Genomic DNA, 18,474 nt, shown 5'->3' on the forward strand with positions numbered 1-18,474 from the left:
GGAAGTTTGGAGTAGAAAATCGTTGCAATTGAATTTATGAAGAGGATTTTTCATATTGCTTCCGGGGTTTTCCCAGGATTTTCCTCATCTGTTGCAGCTGTTCATGTGAAATCATGAAGGTGGAGTGTAGTAAAGTGTAATTTAAGGTACACGAAATATTTCATCATCTTGAAGTTGACTGAGTTTCGCCACTAAACTCGCCGTCCAATAGGAACGTTCCGTGCATTTCGCTGCATTTTCTTGTGAATTTGTTTGTCGTGTGTGAAATAGTCGCGAAGAGACCGGTGAAATTTCCTCAAAAACTGCACCTCTCCACGTAACACTTAAGTAGACAGCGCAACCAAGTGGCCTTCCAACTTCCTGTGCAGCTGAGACGGTGAGAAAGCGGGCGGTGAGTAGAGCCGAGAGACATCCACGCGGGGCTCTTTCTGTCAGATGGAAAAGTCCAGAAAATCCACCTTTTTGCCCCACTTTCTCCCCCATTTGTCACTGAGAAACCCGCTCGGTGCCCCGCTAAATTGAATTAGTCGATCTGTTGGCTGATTGTGTTGTTTGTTGTCCGTGCAGAGTGAAGCGGACGAAGATGCGTCGAGCCACGGTGGCCCTGCTCGCGATTGGGCTCCTCCTGGTCTCCGGACAGGCGACTGACGATGCCTTTGACGACGATGTGGTTGTGTCCACGGAGGATGACAGCACAGTAAGTTAATCAAACATCAGCGCATGAGATAAGAGCAACGTGTCGCCTCGTGGGCCATCAATTGCTGCGAAGCGGGGCGCGCTGTTGCTCATCTAGCGCCTCCAGGGCGCGTGGAATTGGGGGATTTGGAGCAGGAAATGACGTGGATGAGGGCAGTGATGAGTGAGGCGTGGAGGGATGGCGGGGAAATGGTAGAAATGAGGGAGAATGAGCGATGAACGGTCGTCCGGGAAGGCACTTTGTCTCTTGTGATGTCTCAAAATAGCACAAAGGGGGCCTTTTGTGGACTTGGAATCTCTCTGTGAGTAATAAGCAGTGGCTATAATATCAGGAATTCTTTATGGGTTGCGATAAAAGAGTGGCGTTTTTGAATTTAGGGTGACTTCTTGTCTTCAAATCAGTTTTATGACCACTGATGACACACAATGGGGTCGCGAACGAGTCCCTAAAGTCCCTGCAATTTGGGAAAACACCGATGAAACTTAATATCGCAATCTTAGAAAGAAGTTCCCTGAAGTCTTCACCAATGTCTGAGTGTTGAAATGGCAATGGATTTATGCTCATGAGGCGCGCAAACTTACAGACTGATTGATGATAGCGCGATATGATCATTTTTCTAATTAGTCAGTGAAATAATTGAGTGAATAATTATCGTATTCGATAATTGAGTGTGCACGCTTCTTATGCATTGCTATTCATACACACACAATTGAGCATTTTATACTGTGTTTCGGAAGCACATAAAGTGGGTCCTTTTGGCTGATTTTCACGAAACACAATCTGGGCTGTTGTGGAAGTTTTTGCCGGAGAATTTTCAGGGTGGTCAATAAAAATTCACAAGAAGAGCCTCTTATCTCAGTTTGATGATTGTATCGACATTTGTTGCCGGGAAAGTTTCTTATGCGGAATTGTATAGAGAGATGAAGTGCGGGCAAGTTGAACTTTTCTCTTTTTACTAACCAAAAACTTCATCGTTCTCAATCTTTGCAGCCGGTTGATGATGATGACAGTATTCAGTATGAATCTCCCAAAGTGATTCCGGGCAAATTCTACTTTGCCGAGCACTTTGACGATGAGGACGCCTTTGGCAAGAAGTGGGTGAAGTCGCAGGCGAAGAAGGACAACACGGCCGATGAGATTGCCAAGTATGACGGCGTGTGGGAGGTGGAGACGCCACAGCGGCCGATTCTCAAGCAGGATCTGGGCTTGGTGCTGAAGTCAAAGGCCAAGCATGCGGCCATCGCGTCGCGCCTCATGAAACCCTTTGTGTTCACGGACAAGCCGCTCGTGGTGCAGTACGAGGTGACGCTGCAGGAGGGCCAGGAGTGCGGTGGGGCGTACATAAAGCTCCTCTCGGCCGGCAAGGAGACCAATGATCTCTCACAGGTGTGACAAGAATGAGGAATCAGCTGTTGAGCGGTGTGTTTATCTCTTGTTTCTCCTCGTGTTTACAGTTCCAAGACAAGACGCCCTACACGATTATGTTTGGGCCGGACAAGTGCGGCAATGACATAAAGCTTCACTTCATATTCCGACACGTTAATCCACTTAATGGCACCATCACTGAGAAGCACTGCCGCAAGTCAAAGTGAGTATTTCGTCATTACACATTTTCACACCATCGGCGCTCTCGGGGAGAAGAGAGCGAGAGAGAGAAAAGTCGGTCAATGAAGAAGCGTGGCAAGTTTGATGGCGCATTTCTTGCTACTTTGCATAATTTTCTTGCCATCCTAATTGAATCAGTGCGGAGAGAAATGCTGTGGAAAGGCTTTGAACATTGTTCGGCTTTGTAAATCAGAGCAATTGTTGAAGTTATGCGGAGGATTTTGTCGATGGGTTTATTGCAAGACAACCTTTATCTATTCTTGTTCATCAGAAGCCCAGTTTGCGTTGCTCTAGTTCTAGTTATCTATTGTCTCACGGGCTTTAGCCAGATTGCTCTTTATCTATAGAGTCTGATATAGTCGTACGATGATTGTGGTGTGATGTGTATAATGAGTGGGAATTTTCTTTTGAATTTTGCAGGGATCGCATCGAGGAGCCGTTCAGGGACAAGCAGCCACACTTGTATCAGTTGCTCTTGCGACCTGACAACACCTTCGAGATTCGCGTGGATCACAATGTTGTCAATGAGGGCTCGCTGTTGGCCGATTTCACGCCGTCTGTCAATCCACCGCGAGAGATTGACGATCCCACTGATGTGAAGCCCACCGATTGGGATGAGCGCGAGAAGATTCCCGATCCGGACACGCAAAAGCCCGCCGACTGGGACGAAGATGCGCCGCCGCAGATTCCCGATCCCAATGCCATGAAGCCCGAAGGATGGCTGGACGACGAGGAGGAGATGATTTCCGACTCGAATGCCGTGAAGCCCGATGATTGGGACACGGACATGGATGGCGAGTGGGAGGCGCCGCTGGTGCCGAATCCGGTGTGCGAGAAGGCGGTGGGATGTGGCGTGTGGAAGGCGCCACTCATTCAGAATCCCAATTACAAGGGCAAATGGCGTGCACCGCTGATTGACAATCCCAATTATCAGGGCAAGTGGGCGCCGAAAAAAATTCCCAATCCTGACTTCTTTGAGGATCTGAGGCCATTCAGGATGACCACAATAGCGGCCGTGGGCATTGAACTGTGGTCCATGAGCAGTGACATCTTGTTTGACAATATCATCATCACGGACGATGCGGCGGCGGCGGATCAGTGGGCGGCGCAGACGTATGATTTGAAGAGGAAGCAAATTGACCGCGAGGCGGTAAGTTAATTTAACACTCTCCATATATTCACTGCTCTCTTGTCGGCTGTATCTCTCTGGCGATATCTCTATATGGGGATGTCGCATGTTTGAGGAAATTGACAGGAGAATGGAGGAGGAGGAAAGCGGGATGGAGAGTCTGTAGATGCTCCGTGAAAAGGAGATTGAGTGCATAAGGGGGGAAAAAAGTGCATGGGAAATTGTCAAAAGTTTCAAAATGAAGTTTCCATCTCGCAATTCACGGTGCCTGTTTTTTTTTTGTATCCTATGCCATTCCTGCACGTTGGCAGTGATGTAACTCTTGTTGTACTTTTCATAAATTGACTGTATATAAAGGGGTTGTTCAGGCAATTTGCAATCAAAATTTCTCACATTGTATTATCAATTGTTCAATTTGGTGGATTGACAACAACAACAACAGCAGCAGAAAAAAAGGAGAGTGAATTTGTCCAAAGTGTATTGCAAATTATCAATCAGATTATGTATTTTTGTGCAGATTGAAAAACAACATTGAGAGGAATGTTTTTGAATTCTTTCACATAAAAATATCCACTTCATGTGGAGAGAGAGCATACTCAATGGCGATTATTACATGAAAGTCTCTTTACACATTCCATCATCCGTTTGTTGATGTTTTTTTTCTGTATTTTCCTCCTTCACAAATTCACATTTTGATTGAAAACCCATTTCTCTCCCTCTCTTTGGCTGTGTGTATATTGACGATGGCGGGGAAAATGCGACGTGCAGGGAACACTTTGGGATCGTGCAATGAAGTCGATGAATTACAAGCCTGGATGGTGGATTATGTACTTTATATACTGCCTAATACCAATTTCCATTTACGGATGGTATCTCTCTCGGCGTTTTTATGCATCAGATTCAGAGGTAGAGAATTTCTATCAACATGACACAGTTCTTTCATTACGCGCTTTACTGTCGTTTCTGTATGCATTTTCTCTCGATTTACCCGTGTGTGCTTTAGTCAAAAAATTGTATCGCGTAAATGGCGTAAATGCTACAATTTCAGTGGAAATTTGAGGTCTCTTAGATACTCATTATGGGCTAGTAAAATAGTCATAGTTGATGAACAGCTTTTTTCCTCCAATGACACAAACACACGCACACACAGTGGACACATTATTCCCCTTAAAAAATCCCCCCGAGAGAGAAGAGGATATATATATCAGTAATTTCGTATCGAGATACATGGCATCTGAAGGAGAGAATGGTCCTGGAACAAAAGCCGTACAGAGAGAGTGGAAGCAGAAAAAATAATTAATCCCTTATGTAGTTTGCTACTTAAATTAAATAATAATCCCTTTTTCTCTCTTTCTCTCCCTCCTCTCACATCATTCCTCTCCTTGCCCATTTGTAATTTGCTTCCTTTATCCTCCCAATTTTCCCTGTATATGATATCAAAAAAAAAAACTGCCATTCTCATGTAGGAGACGCTCGTTACTAGGCTAGTGAATTACACAAATGAAAATCCATGGATGTGGGGTGTTTACGTGGTCGTAGTGGGACTTCCACTATCAATTGCCATCTTCTTCCTCTGCAGCTCCAGCAAGGTAAGTCCCTTTTTGCCTCTCTCCTTCCCATATAGGATTAAATTGATGCACTTGCTTCACAATAAGTAGAGACACTTGCAGCGCTGAGCTTTGATATTTTCAATCAATATACAGACCTCAATAATGGCTAAACATTGTGTATAAGTTTGAACTTCTTTCTTCAACACAGTTAAAACACAGCATTTTGCTCATACCGTCTCGGCTCATTCCCGTCAGATTCCCTTCAGAATTTTGGTCTGCAGATCAACTTTTGGCGCCTTCATACAATCTGATTTTCTCCACAATTATGGCTCATTATGGACGAAATCAATTAATTTTTGAGTTTTTTTCACAATATAAATTCATTTCATTGACGATTTTCTCGATTTCCATATGAAATTTGTCTATTTTGACCATTTTGACAGCAAGCGCATTGTCAGACACGTCAAACTCAAATTCAGCGCGGGTTGCCCAACGTGAAAACTGCAGGCACACACTCGACATAGAAATGTCGTGAGCAGGAAGGAAAATATACGATTCGCGTGGGGAAGAAAGAGACGTTCGTGAACAAATTACAAATGACAAATGCTGTGTTTTCACCATTAAGGACTCCTGAACTATGCGCGAGTCTAGATCAAGTCTAGACAATCATGTCAAAATTGTGTTTTATGCGTGAAAAGGGCGAACAAGGATAATCTTTGTAGTGTGTAGGGAACTGGATATGGATAGGATCGAAATAATCTTATTCTAGCATTGGATCTGGTGTGAAAAGATCCTTAGCAGTGAAGGAATTTCAAGCTAAAAAAAACGATAATAGATTTCTTAGAGCTTCAAAATGTCTCTATTTGTCTTGTTGGCAGTGTATATTTGGCGAGTGAACTTTTTTTCTACCTTCTCTCCTTGGGATGAATTAAGCTCCTAATGAAAATATAAAAGGAGCACAGACATTCGTAGCAATAATTTTTTATTCTTTTTAGATTCCCTCCTTCGCTCTGGCATTTCGGGCACCAGAGCGAAGGCGGAGATGGAAAAGAATGGGTGGGAATTATGTTCCATGAGAAAATGGTTTTGAGATACCAATTAGTTGTCATTGAATATGTTGTGAAAAGCGCTTTTCACTGGACTTTATCAATGGGCTTTCCTTTGGGTAAATTAATTAATTTACTACAATTACACGGCGGAGATTGAAGATGTGCAGCGATAATTGGGTTAAAGACGTAAAATAATAATAATAATTCTATGTTATTAGGTCCTATTTTTGGGTTTCAGTTGACCTTTCAATTAAACTGTCGATGTGTAATGATGATACAATTTGCTAGATTGTATAATTCATAAAAGCCAATGCTTTTGATGAATTATGAAGGGTGAGTTTCTCTCTTATTTCAGCCTTGTAGACACTGTGAACGAGGGAAAGAGAGGGAGAATTGAAGACAAAAAAAAAGTGTGGAATATAATTGGGGATAATTTCTTTTGGCGTAATTTTCCACACAGATGAATTTATCATTTCCTCAGCCTAATTATTCATTTACTGAAAGGTCTTTTCCTATTGTTCTGAATGAAATTTTCACTGTGCAATCGCACAAGAGTGAGAGGTTTTCCATCACAATTCAATGGGACGTGGCGATGCAAAGGCGAGTGGACGAATGGACGATGCGAAGAGGAAGTTTGATATTCCCGCGGGGAATGACATTGATGAACGGGGGAATATTTGGTGCAAGAACTTGTATTTATTGAGGAAAATAAATACATGGGAAAGTGTTGGGCGTGAGAGTGAGAGAGAATTGTGATATCACGGGAGGGAATAAGCATGATTGATTAGATTGTTATTTGATTATATATGGTTGAAAAAGCGTCATCAATTGAGGTGTTATTAATTATGGTGAGAGGAAAAAAGTGTGTGGATTTTCTTTTATAATTCTCTAATGAGAAATAAATTAAACATTTGCCAGCAAAAATTTCAATTGACTTCAATTTGTTGTGATATTTGTATGAACATCTCTCTCTTTGTTCACTGACATTGTTGACATTTAATTGGAATTTATATAGAATTGATCATCAAAGCGCCACAAAATTATTTCACTGATGAATTTTACATGCGTACTTACATACATATATCTATATATATATATGCACAAATTAATTGCGTGACATTTTTTTTTGCAATTGTAATTTTATTAAATCACAATCCCATAGTGAACATCAAAATGTGATGTTCTGTGCTTTGTTTTATTACCGCAAAGCACGAAATTTTCAATCAAAATCCACTAACTATATTAAAAAAAAAAAAGAATTACAAAAACTGCGGAAAAATGTTACTCTGTTGGGATGTCGTTTAATTGAAAGTGCATTTAAATACATTATATTTTCCGTTCGCTCCTCTATAATTAATTAAACACAGACACTCTATGTGTATAAATAAAGTGATGAGTATAGGAAAAAAAAAAAATTATTATTTATTTATTGATTTTTATTTGTGCATAAATGTGTATTTTTCTGGGGGTTTTAATTAAAAAATATGCAGAAACAATATAGGAATGAGGGACTTTTTATAAAAATCTGTTCATGCAATTTAATGTTCAGAGAATTATTCTCTCTTTTTTTTCATTAAGTTTTTATTGTTTTTCCATCTGGGTTTTTATGTGTATTTTCTGGGCAAATATCATGCGAACAAGTGTGGCTTTAAGCTTTTTTTTTGAGGGATTGATTGGTGAAATAAAAAGTTGTTCGTTCAGAAACATAGTAAATATATTTCGTTGGGAAAAAAAGAAATCATACAATTAGGTTATTTAATTAATTGGGAGTGTTGAAAAATATGTGATTATTCGTATTGAATTAAATGCGAGAAGAGACAAATGTAAAGTGTTGTAAAATGAAAATCCTCTCAAATCCTTGTATAATGAAAGCTTTTGCTAAATAATTCCATGTGTATATTTTGGGGTAAAATGTATAATATTTAAAGCTCAACCCGAAATGACGCTTGAGTTTGTTGAAAGTGGGAAAAGGTATGGAAAAGTTCACTCGTATGAAAATTGGTAATTATACTTTGTATAACACGCATTTGCTGGTTAATTCACAAATTTCACATTGGAAAGTTAGTTTTGTTGGATGAATTTGATCAAATCTACAAGTAGATTTTTCTGCTCTAAGTTAGATTTGTGATTTTGATTTAGTGTTGTTGTTTATTGTTGCGACAAAATTGCCTCAATTGTTATTGGATTTTTAAGAAGAGTTAAATGCTGTTTAGAGCTAATTTCTCAGAGTGTTTCAATGTTCTTTTATGCCATGTTTTTTTTTAAAGCTGAAACAATGAAACCTGCAAATATTGAGGCACTTTTGTCGTGTTGAGTGTGTATTGAGTTGGTGTATTGTGTTTCGCTGAGAGTAGAAAGTTGTCATAGTTGCAAACAGTGTAGCATTTCATTGTGACTAAAATCCTTCTCTATTCTCTTGCCGCCACCGCAACAGGACAAATCAATACCAGATGCGGCGAGGAGCAAGAAAACGGACGAGCCAGTGCCGGATGACTTAATTGGAGACGGTCCACAAGCCAGAAGTAAGTCGGATTTGGATGAACCGACGCCGCTTAATACTCAGGGGAGTCAGCCACATGGCGAGGGCGATAATAAGGGTGCAGGAGGCGATGGGGTTAATAATTCTCCGGGCGATGAGCCGGCCGAGGAGGCAGAGGCGGAGGCGGAGGAAGAGCAGGCGGAGGGCGGCGGCGAGGAGGATGACGATGATGGTGAAATTATAAATGCCAAAGAGTCACGAGGCACCGAGAGCGAGGATGAGGGCGAGCTGGATGTTCCTGCGAGGACGGAGAGTGTGACAGCGTCCGTGGCGGCGTCAGAGGGGACCAGAAAACGAAAACCTCGAAGAGAGTAAAATCCCTATTGAGGGGTTTTTAATTGAAAAATTTTATATATTCAAAGAAAAACACAGGCGAGCGCGCGAGGGGAGTTGAGAAAAAATGCATATTTCTTCTTGGGTATTATAAACTAAAAGAGAAAAAAAAACAGAAAAGCAACAACAAACACGCAAAGCTGATGGCAAAAATGTCCGGAGAGAATTGACACGAGGAAGAGAAAGAGAGAGAGAGAAAAGAAGGGTGGAATGTTAAATAGAATCGATTTCACTTTGATTAGAGGTTTACCAAAATTCTTTTAATTTGTTTTGCCACTCTCCAGAGCAAATTGATGATTTGAAGAGCATTCAAAAAGGGTGTAAAACATGTGAAATGTGGAAAAAGCGCAATGATAAGTAAAATAAAGAAAAAATACGGAAAGGAAAAGGAAGAAATTAAATTATTTGATACAAAAGAAGGGAAAATAACACTAAATCTTTTCATAGGATCCGCATTAAAAGGCGTGCCTGGAGGAATGAAAGCGATTTAATGGGAAACAGTTCGTTGCAAATAATGCGCGAGATGTTTTTCAATGGGTTCGGGGGAGAGGAAAGAAGGGTGGAGAGTGAAAAAAAGCTCTAGTCCAATAGTAACTTTCAAGCATTTCCTACGGTTTTTTTTTTTTGTATTTTGGCGTCGCAGTTTTTCCAAAAGTATTCAATTCATGATGTGAAGCAGCAAAAGGGAAGAAGAAGTCCAGGAAGGCGAGGAAACATTCTTTGGGAGAAAACCTCTATTGAAATCGTTTAAGCATTTAAAGATATTTTATTGAACCCAAGTGTGGCGCATTTAAATGAAATTTTCAATATTTATTGCAATTTCGGTATGGCGTGTGACTCCCTTTTCCCCAGCATTTTCTTCATCTCTCTCTGTGCTTTCTTTCTTTCTTTCTTTTTTTTGCATTTCACAAAATACATATGTATGAAATGTGCGCGCATGAGGGCAATAAAATCTGAGAGCGTTTTTGTTTTCTCCAAGGAAAAACATGAGAAACTATTAAAAATTGCAAATTTCATTTAACTACATCACGAAGTAATATTTGTATTCTTATGAAATAGGATTACATGCATAAATAAATATAGCAAAATTGGATGAGATACACTATATTGACGAGGGGGAATTACTTAGGAGCGAACAACAATAATAATAGGTGAAAAAAAAACAAGGTGAGGAAGAAGTTTAAGTCGAAGAAACATTTCAAAAAACACTATCGAAGATATAATTTATTTGAAACAATTTACTATTTTGCTGTTGAATGAGAGTTGAGTGTAGCAAATCACATTGAATGTCGCGATAATAGGTAATAATGGTTAGTTCGCAAGTTGTTTATATGACTGCAGAAAGACTTCAATTGCATACAAAATGCATTTCCAGTAATTTATTATTTTGGGTTAAACCAGTGATGATGTTGCGAGATGAAAAAATATGCCTAAAAGGATCCAATAAAATGTTGATTTGAATCACGCAATGTTGAAACTTGTGAACTAACCGAGTAAATAATTTTGACGACCTCAAAAAATATAGATAAAAAAGGGGTGTGAAAAAAAGCAAGAAAATTGATAAAATGAGTCATTTTCCGCAGAAGAAACTAAATAAATAAAATGATGATTTTGTAGTATTCGTTCCCAATATTAAACGGTGAAATTGATAAAAAAAACAGAATAACACTGCTGAGACTGCTGCTGTTATATATAATTATATTTCTCTGATATATAAAAAAATGATTAAGTGAAAACAGAATAAAATTTGCTGTAATTGTAATGAATTTTACAATAAATTTGTGTTTCTCATTGAATTTTTATCTGTTCAACTCTTGAAAATATCCCCAAACCAACATCAAATGCCATCCACAATTTTAATTGGATATTTTAATTAAATATCGACAAGTGAAATTTTGAAAATAGCTTTTTCCCTCACACAGTAATATTTATGATAATTAACCACAAAATGACTGTATCAAATACCATCTTGGCGTGATGGATAATGTGCAAATGAATCCAATAACTCAATATATTGGCCTCCCCACAATTCATTCCCCGCAATGCTGGCCGCCTTTGTTCCTGGGGTGTGATTTGGAATATTGGACAGTCAATTTTTGCAGTTTCGCCCCGTCCGGTCAATTGACGGACGGACGGACGGACGGGGGGATTTCGCTTAAGCTCGATAGAGATTTAAATCAATGTGTAAACGATAAAAACCACATTAAATCGGATTGGTTTCGTGAATTACTGCAAAATGATTCCATCACTCCATGCGGTTGCCATTCATACAAAACACACCGAGTCCGCTTTTCGGGGGGCGGCGGCGCCGGGGCCAAGGGGGAGATAAAATGTCTTTAATCTGTACACCACTTTTAAACACTTCCAAATTTTCCTGACACTTATAGAACTTTGTAAGTCGATTTCACTATACAAACCGGCAAAACACCAAGCCCTGCCCAATTCGTATCCCTAGAGAGCTTGTAGCAGGAATGCCACTGTCATGGCGGCCTTCTCCTCTTGATATACGATTCTCGCTGTTAGCATTATTTGACGGTAGAGGCAGCACTGAGGGTGACGCGGAGAAACGCGCGGTGCAGTGCATTACCGAGTAGGAACAGGGGATGCAGCGAGATTGGGCGCCAGGAGGAGTTGGTTACGTATAGCCAATCTTCTAGAGTATTTGGAACTTAAACTTGAAGTTTTTAAACTGTTTCCAAATCAATTCCCAGAGGTTTTATCCGATATTTCTGTAAGAATCAAACTTAAAAACGCATTTTTGGACATCTTTTCCAATCATAACCTCAAAATCATCTGTTTATGATTTGCCAATGAACTCAAAACTGCTGATTAAGAGTCAAAATTGCTCAGAAAGTTTTCTAAATGAACATTTTTGAAGTCCACCTCAATATCTTTGAGGTTATGTTCGAGTTTAAAATTAATATTTGACATATTTGAAGTATTTCTTGGCATCAAATATTGAGAAAAGCACCATTTATTGTATATAAATAATTAATTCTGCCAATGACTAGCGATTTTTCCGACCTTAATTTAAGAATTGATGTGCTAGAATTTGTCCTTGATCTGTTACATAACCTAGAAAAAGGTGGTTATGATTGTTTCTGCGTGAAAATCGAAGGAAATCCAGAGAAATGGGACAATTTGTCGGTAAAAGAAGTAATAAGGAGATAAATATTGTAGGTTTTACAATACTTCCACTTCTTAAGTACTCCTGCTGAGCTGTACACCACTCCTGACCGCACTATCTGCCCCTTGGCCGGGGCAAATGAAGCCGGACCGCCGCCCAAGGTGGCTCGAAATTGGTCTATGTGGGTGAGCATTTGGAGTGAATTTAATAAATGTAGTTATACGCTGAATGGCGGTGCGGGGAAAATTCCATTTCGACTCTCCATAACACAGGGAGTCTTTTCATTTTGTTTCTCATATTTTCCACTTGTGTGCATGCAATATTAAATGGGTATGTTTAATGGCAATGAGAGATACTGGCAATTTCGCCTTGTTGGGGATATTTTTTCGGGGCTTCTGCTGAGCATGTTCATGAGCAACAATATTTTGTCTATGTTAGTAATTAGCATATGAAGCGAATGTGGGGGAGGGAAATTCTCTCTCTTTCTGAGCGCTTCGATGCCATTTTCCATCCATTATGTCAACAACACACACACACACATCAACGTTTTGCACACACCCTTGTGATTGTCGAGTGTGTAAATATATTCTATTAGATCCCTGGCATAATCACATATCTTGATCTTTGATTAATAAACAACTGTATGCAGTAATAAATAACCCCTTTGGCACAACTAACACGTGCGCTTCTCAATTTAAGCCTAATGACTAGTTCACCAATAAACAAGTAGATTCATTGGAATGCCATAATATCCGGCGTAAATCTATTGGAATGCTGTCTGTTGGCATTATCAAAATGCAAAATGCTCAATTAGCCACTCATGCAAGTGAAATGCAGAGGCTTTTTTGATTAATCCTCGTTGTTTAGCATGAAATACCTCAAATTCATAAACTCTTTCAATCCGATTAGAGTTATTGCGAAGCCATTTCGGATCTCTGTCTCTTTGTTGTGTGAGAATTCTCCTAGTTTCCATAGCAAAAGAACACCTTCTTATATAACTTCACCAGAAATTTAGGTGAAATACAATATCCTCACGTTCGTGGTGTTGAATTTGAGTCCAACACTTCTCTGGTCATGCTTTGAATGGAGATTTTCTGTGCTATATGCAATGGGAATAATCATTAATATCACTCCAAAGTGGGTGAAAGAGAATTTATCAAGCGTTTAACTTTGATACGTCTACATATTTCGACACATTTAAAATAGAACTTTCAGCAACTTTTCCACAATGGTCATATTTAAAGTTATCTCACAATGCATTTTCAAGAGAGAGAAAGAGAGAGAGAGAGGGAGAGGAAAAGCATGTTGTCTTGCTGCTAATTTGGGAGAATTTTCATTAAATGAAGTGCGATACTGGAATTAATTAAGCAAAGAATAGTTGGGAGGGAAATGAGGCGATTCGATGGGTCAAGCAGAGATTGGAAAAGGGCGAAGAAGCGAATTGTGTTCGATGGCACTTCATGAGGATCTCCTTTAGTCTGTATAATGACACTTTGAAACTCAAATCCCATCCATGTCATTCTTCATTTCCTGCTGTTCATTTATTTAATCCCACTGCGAAAGCCAGTCTGGCCGATTCTTTTGCACATATTCATTGGGCAAAATTTGTACAAATGTTCTTGCAAAATGACACTCTTTTGCCGCTCACTCGTTATTTCCCCCAGATGGGAATAGAAATATGAGCATTTTTGACCTCGGTCAACGCTGAAAAATTTAATTTTTAATTGTTGGGAAATTCATGAAAGCACCAACGAAATCCTCTGAATTTAATTTCACTTTTTCACCAGCAATTCGCCACCCCCACGCCAGACAAGAGATAATAAATTAGGGACAGCCATTTCTCGTGTAATTTCACCACTTTTTGCCACTCACTTTTTTCCGCTCGTCTAATAATTTTCCCAAACATTCCGATGGAAATGAAATGGACGCCGCGACAAAGGGACCGGCGACTGGTGGATTATACACCATTATGCTGTCGCCCGGCGGTGGTCGGAGAGGCTCATTAGGGCTCCTCCCGATGCACCGCCGCCCCCTTTCAATGTGCATCGGCTCAAAGTGGTTTGTTCAAGCTGTGAGTTATTGTGCGGTTTTCAGCTAATTAATTTCTACTGGGAAATGTCCATTGTTTGGCAGAGCAAATCACAAGGACTTGCTCGAGAACGAGGAATTCCTCAGACAAATGCCTATGCAGAACAATCTCCATTTCAATCAACTCCACCAATTATTGCCATTTCTCATGATTTTTTGCAAGCGGTTTGTTGGAGGCTTTAATTTACTTTTAATTTCTCTACTCAGACTGTTGATTGACTAGAAGAGCGTTGGTTAAAGCGTCGATTGGTGGAAATTTGGACGATCTACATATCTTTATCTGAACTTTGGCTGATTTTTCAGTGTTATATCCAAAGCAAAGGGGACATATTATGGTCAGAAGTGATGAACAATTAAGTAGAAGTGCTTGAATATTTTTAAGTTTGTCACTAAATAACCTCCAAAATCATTCATTACAAAATTGCCTATTTTTAAAGTTGTTTGATTGACTTATTTCAGCTTATTGTCAATTAGTCTTGCTTTTAAAAGATTCCTAATACGTTTCTTTTAAGGATTCTTTTTTGATACCTCAAGATAATTGTTAGGTTATGTTTCAAAGTTCACCCAAAAGAGTGATTGAAGATTGAATAGCATCACAATATCCACTGGAAACCTGAAATATTTCTAAAATACTGTTTCTGCGTAAGTTTTCACAGGCACAAAAGTAAAAATTGCGTCTTTTTACGTAAAAGAGTTCTAAATTTGAGGTTATGATACTTAAATCAGATGGAAAAATCTATAAAATTCCTAATAAAGAAGGAAAAAGGGAGGAAAACGCATATTTTCAGCACTGCCAGAGTTCTAGAAGTGTCAGAAAGTAGGGTACACGGTTTATTCATATTATCTCCCCCTTGATTAAGAGTGCCTAAATGAATAAAGTGGCCAAGTACCACACCCTTTTTAATTAATTACCGATTACTTGATGTTACACGCCTTGTCATGGGTTTCTCAAGTGAATTTCCAGTATCAGAAGAATGAGTGTTTCTGCAGCTCTTGGTTTTCTCCCGCAAACGCACACAAATCGTGGAGGAAAGCATGGAAATAGCAATGGTTAGCATTAAAAGTTCGCTCAGTGAATTCTGCTAATGATACCAAATTTCCTCCATGTAGATGATTTATGCGCAACTGTTTCGCAATTTGCATCATTTACAGAAGACGAAGGTTAAACAATTTTCGAATTTCCCACTCCTTTTGGGAGAGAAAAATCTCAAGTCAAGGGGCGGAAGATCCGAAATTGCTCAAAACACAGACAGAGCGAGAGAGAGAGTTTGGGCTGACTTGGCTGTTCTGTTGCGGAGCGAAGGCGCGCATGTTGGAGGAAATAAAATTAGTGCATTGTTCATATTGTCTGTGCGCGAGTGCTGAGGTGGGAGGAAATCTTCAAATGCATCTGATATGATTAATAAGATGTACAGGAGGAGTGTTTGAAGGGGGACGACGTGGATGAATTGCGGGGATGGGGAGATGGCGAGGAATCCACTCATCGCCTCACATCCAATTTGCCAACTTGTTGTTGAACTTAAGTGAAACTCAGCTGACGGCAACGTCTTCGTCATGTATTTGAATATCCAATTCTGGTAAAATTCCACTTCCCACATATTGTCGGGGTGGATTTCTTGTGCGGTGGGTAATAGAAAGCGGAGACTATAATGTGTTCATGCTCTCGTGGGTAACACACAGTGCACTGAAGGTACACTTCTCTGGCGGGGTGGATGGGCCAAGAGAAGACGCTCTGTGGGCGGAGTGGGTGGTGGAGAAGGGATGCCAGAAGGATGTATTTGCGGAATATTATGTCAGAAGAGCATTTGATTAAATTCCAACATACTTTTGGTACACTATCACACATGCTGGGACGACGAAGAGTGACGATGAGGTTTTGGATTGACGGCATGAATACATATATTAAATGCTTTTGGCGCTGAATTATGCAAAGATTGCAATGTAATCGTCAAATCTTGCAGCAAAGTCGCCCAGTTGAGTGATTAATTACACCAGATCGATCCACTTCTTTAGGGCGTCTTTACGCCCTTTTTGATCTGCAGCGATGCAAAAAGTGATTGCTTTGCATCTTCTGTTCCAGGATGGAAGAAAAAAAGAACGTTGATTTGATGGAACGAGAGAGAGAGAGAGACTTCATTGGAATTCCGCAGTTCATAGATTAATATTCAATTTGGCGAATTGAGAATCAAGTGAGGGCAGAAAAAAATTCCAATCAAATATAGATGGAAGTCTCTTAAGAATTCACAACACACGCTCATTTTGTTTTAGTTTTCCACTATCCCACACTCACACCCCACACCAAAACATCCCGCCCGGAAGCGCTGTGCTTCGTGCGCTCGAAGGAAAAGTCTGTGGGCAGTCAATTTCCCACCGCCCGAGCGTTCGTGTTTTCCACCATGGTGCAAAATTGCCGAGAAAACGATCAGACAAATTTGGATCAAGTTTAAGGGATGAAAAGGGCGACTGTATGGGAAAATTGAAATAAAGAGCCCAAAGAGGAAATTCCATCCATTTATTTGGCGGATTATCGGAAAATGTTTCAATTACACAGCAAAATTACATCTAATAAAACGCGCACACCCCTAAGAAAAAAAAACCAGTGTATGTGTGCGCGTTGAGTATATTAAGGGTGCGTGGGGTGAGAGAATGTAAAATTATCCCAAAGTTTTCTGTTCACTTTTTTTTTTGGTGCCCATCAAGAGTACAATACATATAAAAGTTTCACGCGCAAGAGACGAGAAGATGGAGATTGTGAGGAGAAAACCAAGAAAGTTTCCCGACTTTTAGACGTCTCTCCATGCCAAATTGAAATTTATTTATGAAATTTAATTTTGTCATGGCCTTGATTTCAAATCTTCTTAATTTATATTTAAGAAGAGCGACTCTCCCATCGCAACTTCTTAGCATTGCTGTGCGATTTTTTTTCCATTATTTGCTCTATTTTCTCATTGAATTCTTGTGTTCAGCAGAATTTTTATCGTCTGACTGAAAGTTTTGGGGAATTTTAGTTTATTTCTTTATGACTTCAAAGGGGTTTTAGTTACCAGAAGACTGGTGGAGAATTAATTGTCGTGGAAAGAACGCTGCAATGTCAGAAAATAATCATTTTCCCCGTAGATTTTGAGAGTTTTTCCAACTTCTTCAAGATCATTGTGATCAAATCATGAGAAATCAAGTCAGAACCACTGAATTTGAGTACTTTTTGACTAACAAGAGTGATGTTTTGGCAAGTTTTGTAGCATATTTTCTAGTCAGACTGCGAAGATTGCAATTCCGTCATTAGGAAATTCTCAGCGATATACTTATTCAATGGCATGATGAGGAAAAGCAAGAGAGCAAAGTCAGCGAAGATGTGTTTCTCCTGTTTAAGGGGGTTTCGCAATTGTACTGGGAAAGATGGGAAAAAGGAGTGCGATGAGGAAAAGTTGGTCTTCACAATAATAACACACAAATATACAAAATACTGGGAAGAAGATTCACTGAATACACAAAATTTTCTTCATCCCTTTTTTCCCCATCGAAACCTCCCCAACTCCTTCATCCATATTTATATTTACTCTCCTCCACAGTCGCTCGCCATTCCCCATCACACATATTTATACTGGGGTGGAACCACGAGAAGATATTTTATTAATCCGGAAATTTGATTTATACCGATATTTTCCACAAGAGCAACACAAACTTTTCACTTGTGGCTTTTTCATCAAATAATTCCCCGCACAACAACTTGAGCCAGCCAGCAATTTGTGAATGTTTGCTCCCAAAAGTATTCCGGCTCGCTCGGCCATCTCCTGCGGCGCATTGAGATAGTGAAGCGTTCGGGGTCTCGTTTCATCACGTAGTTGGCATAAATATTTTGAGAGTGAGTCACCTTTACTTTAAATCAGCGCAATTAAAATGCCACAACAGCCAAAATACAGAGAGAAACACAAAATCCTATGTCAGGAGAAATTTCCATTCAAGGGGTGGTCAGAGATAAAGTGTGGTCTTGGCCCAGAGTTGGGCGCTCTGCAAATGAGAGATGAGAAATGTAAGCTTGACTCTTCACAACTCTGGCTCCATTTTTGTGCAAGTTTGTTTCTTTTTTTTCTCCTGTGCTAAAAGGAGAATTTCACCGTGGCATGAAAAGCTTTTTCCACCCATAGACTGTTCCTATAGTACCTTATTTGCTGCTTGATGCAGAGAAATTACTTCTGAAAATCATAAAACTACAATTCACCACGTCACTTTGTCGCATGAATAAGGAAATGACTGAGATTCAGAATTTTTCTTTTATTCATTTGCCTGAAGTGCTGACTCTACTTCCTCTTCCTTCGGCGAACTTCCACAACCCCTTTTCCGCTGAGCACGAGAGCAT

The 18,474-nt window shown here is 39.7% G+C and overlaps 1 protein-coding gene across 2 annotated transcripts; it reads left to right on the forward strand.

The window, feature by feature from the left end:
• The first annotated feature begins 182 nt into the window (after nt 1-182).
• Nucleotides 183-9,887, forward strand: LOC132261412 (calnexin-like). 2 transcript variants are annotated; one of them, XM_059760216.1, is made up of 7 exons: nt 183-391; nt 568-697; nt 1,688-2,083; nt 2,152-2,285; nt 2,723-3,452; nt 4,898-5,020; nt 8,465-9,887. In XM_059760216.1, the coding sequence occupies exons 2-7, from the start codon at nt 584-586 to the stop codon at nt 8,882-8,884; spliced, it is 1,917 nt and encodes a 638-aa protein (XP_059616199.1). In that variant the 5' UTR covers nt 183-391; nt 568-583; the 3' UTR covers nt 8,885-9,887. The 2 variants fall into 2 exon arrangements, with proteins under 2 accessions (XP_059616199.1, XP_059616200.1); XM_059760217.1 differs by having other exon boundaries at nt 183-376.
• The last annotated feature ends 8,587 nt before the right edge of the window (nt 9,888-18,474 follow it).

The sequence above is a fragment of the Phlebotomus argentipes genome, unplaced genomic scaffold (genome assembly GCF_947086385.1).
Source record: "Phlebotomus argentipes unplaced genomic scaffold, Phlebotomus argentipes genome assembly contig_15, whole genome shotgun sequence".
Lineage (NCBI taxonomy): Eukaryota > Metazoa > Arthropoda > Insecta > Diptera > Psychodidae > Phlebotomus > Phlebotomus argentipes.

Coding starts and splice junctions, on each gene's coding strand:
- LOC132261412 (XM_059760216.1), top strand. CDS start 584: ATGCGTCGAGCCACGGTGGCCCTGCTCGCGATTGGGCTCCTCCTGGTC. Junction 2,286..2,722: donor AAGCACTGCCGCAAGTCAAA/GTGAGTATTTCG, acceptor TGAATTTTGCAG/GGATCGCATCGAGGAGCCGT. Junction 5,021..8,464: donor TCCTCTGCAGCTCCAGCAAG/GTAAGTCCCTTT, acceptor CCACCGCAACAG/GACAAATCAATACCAGATGC.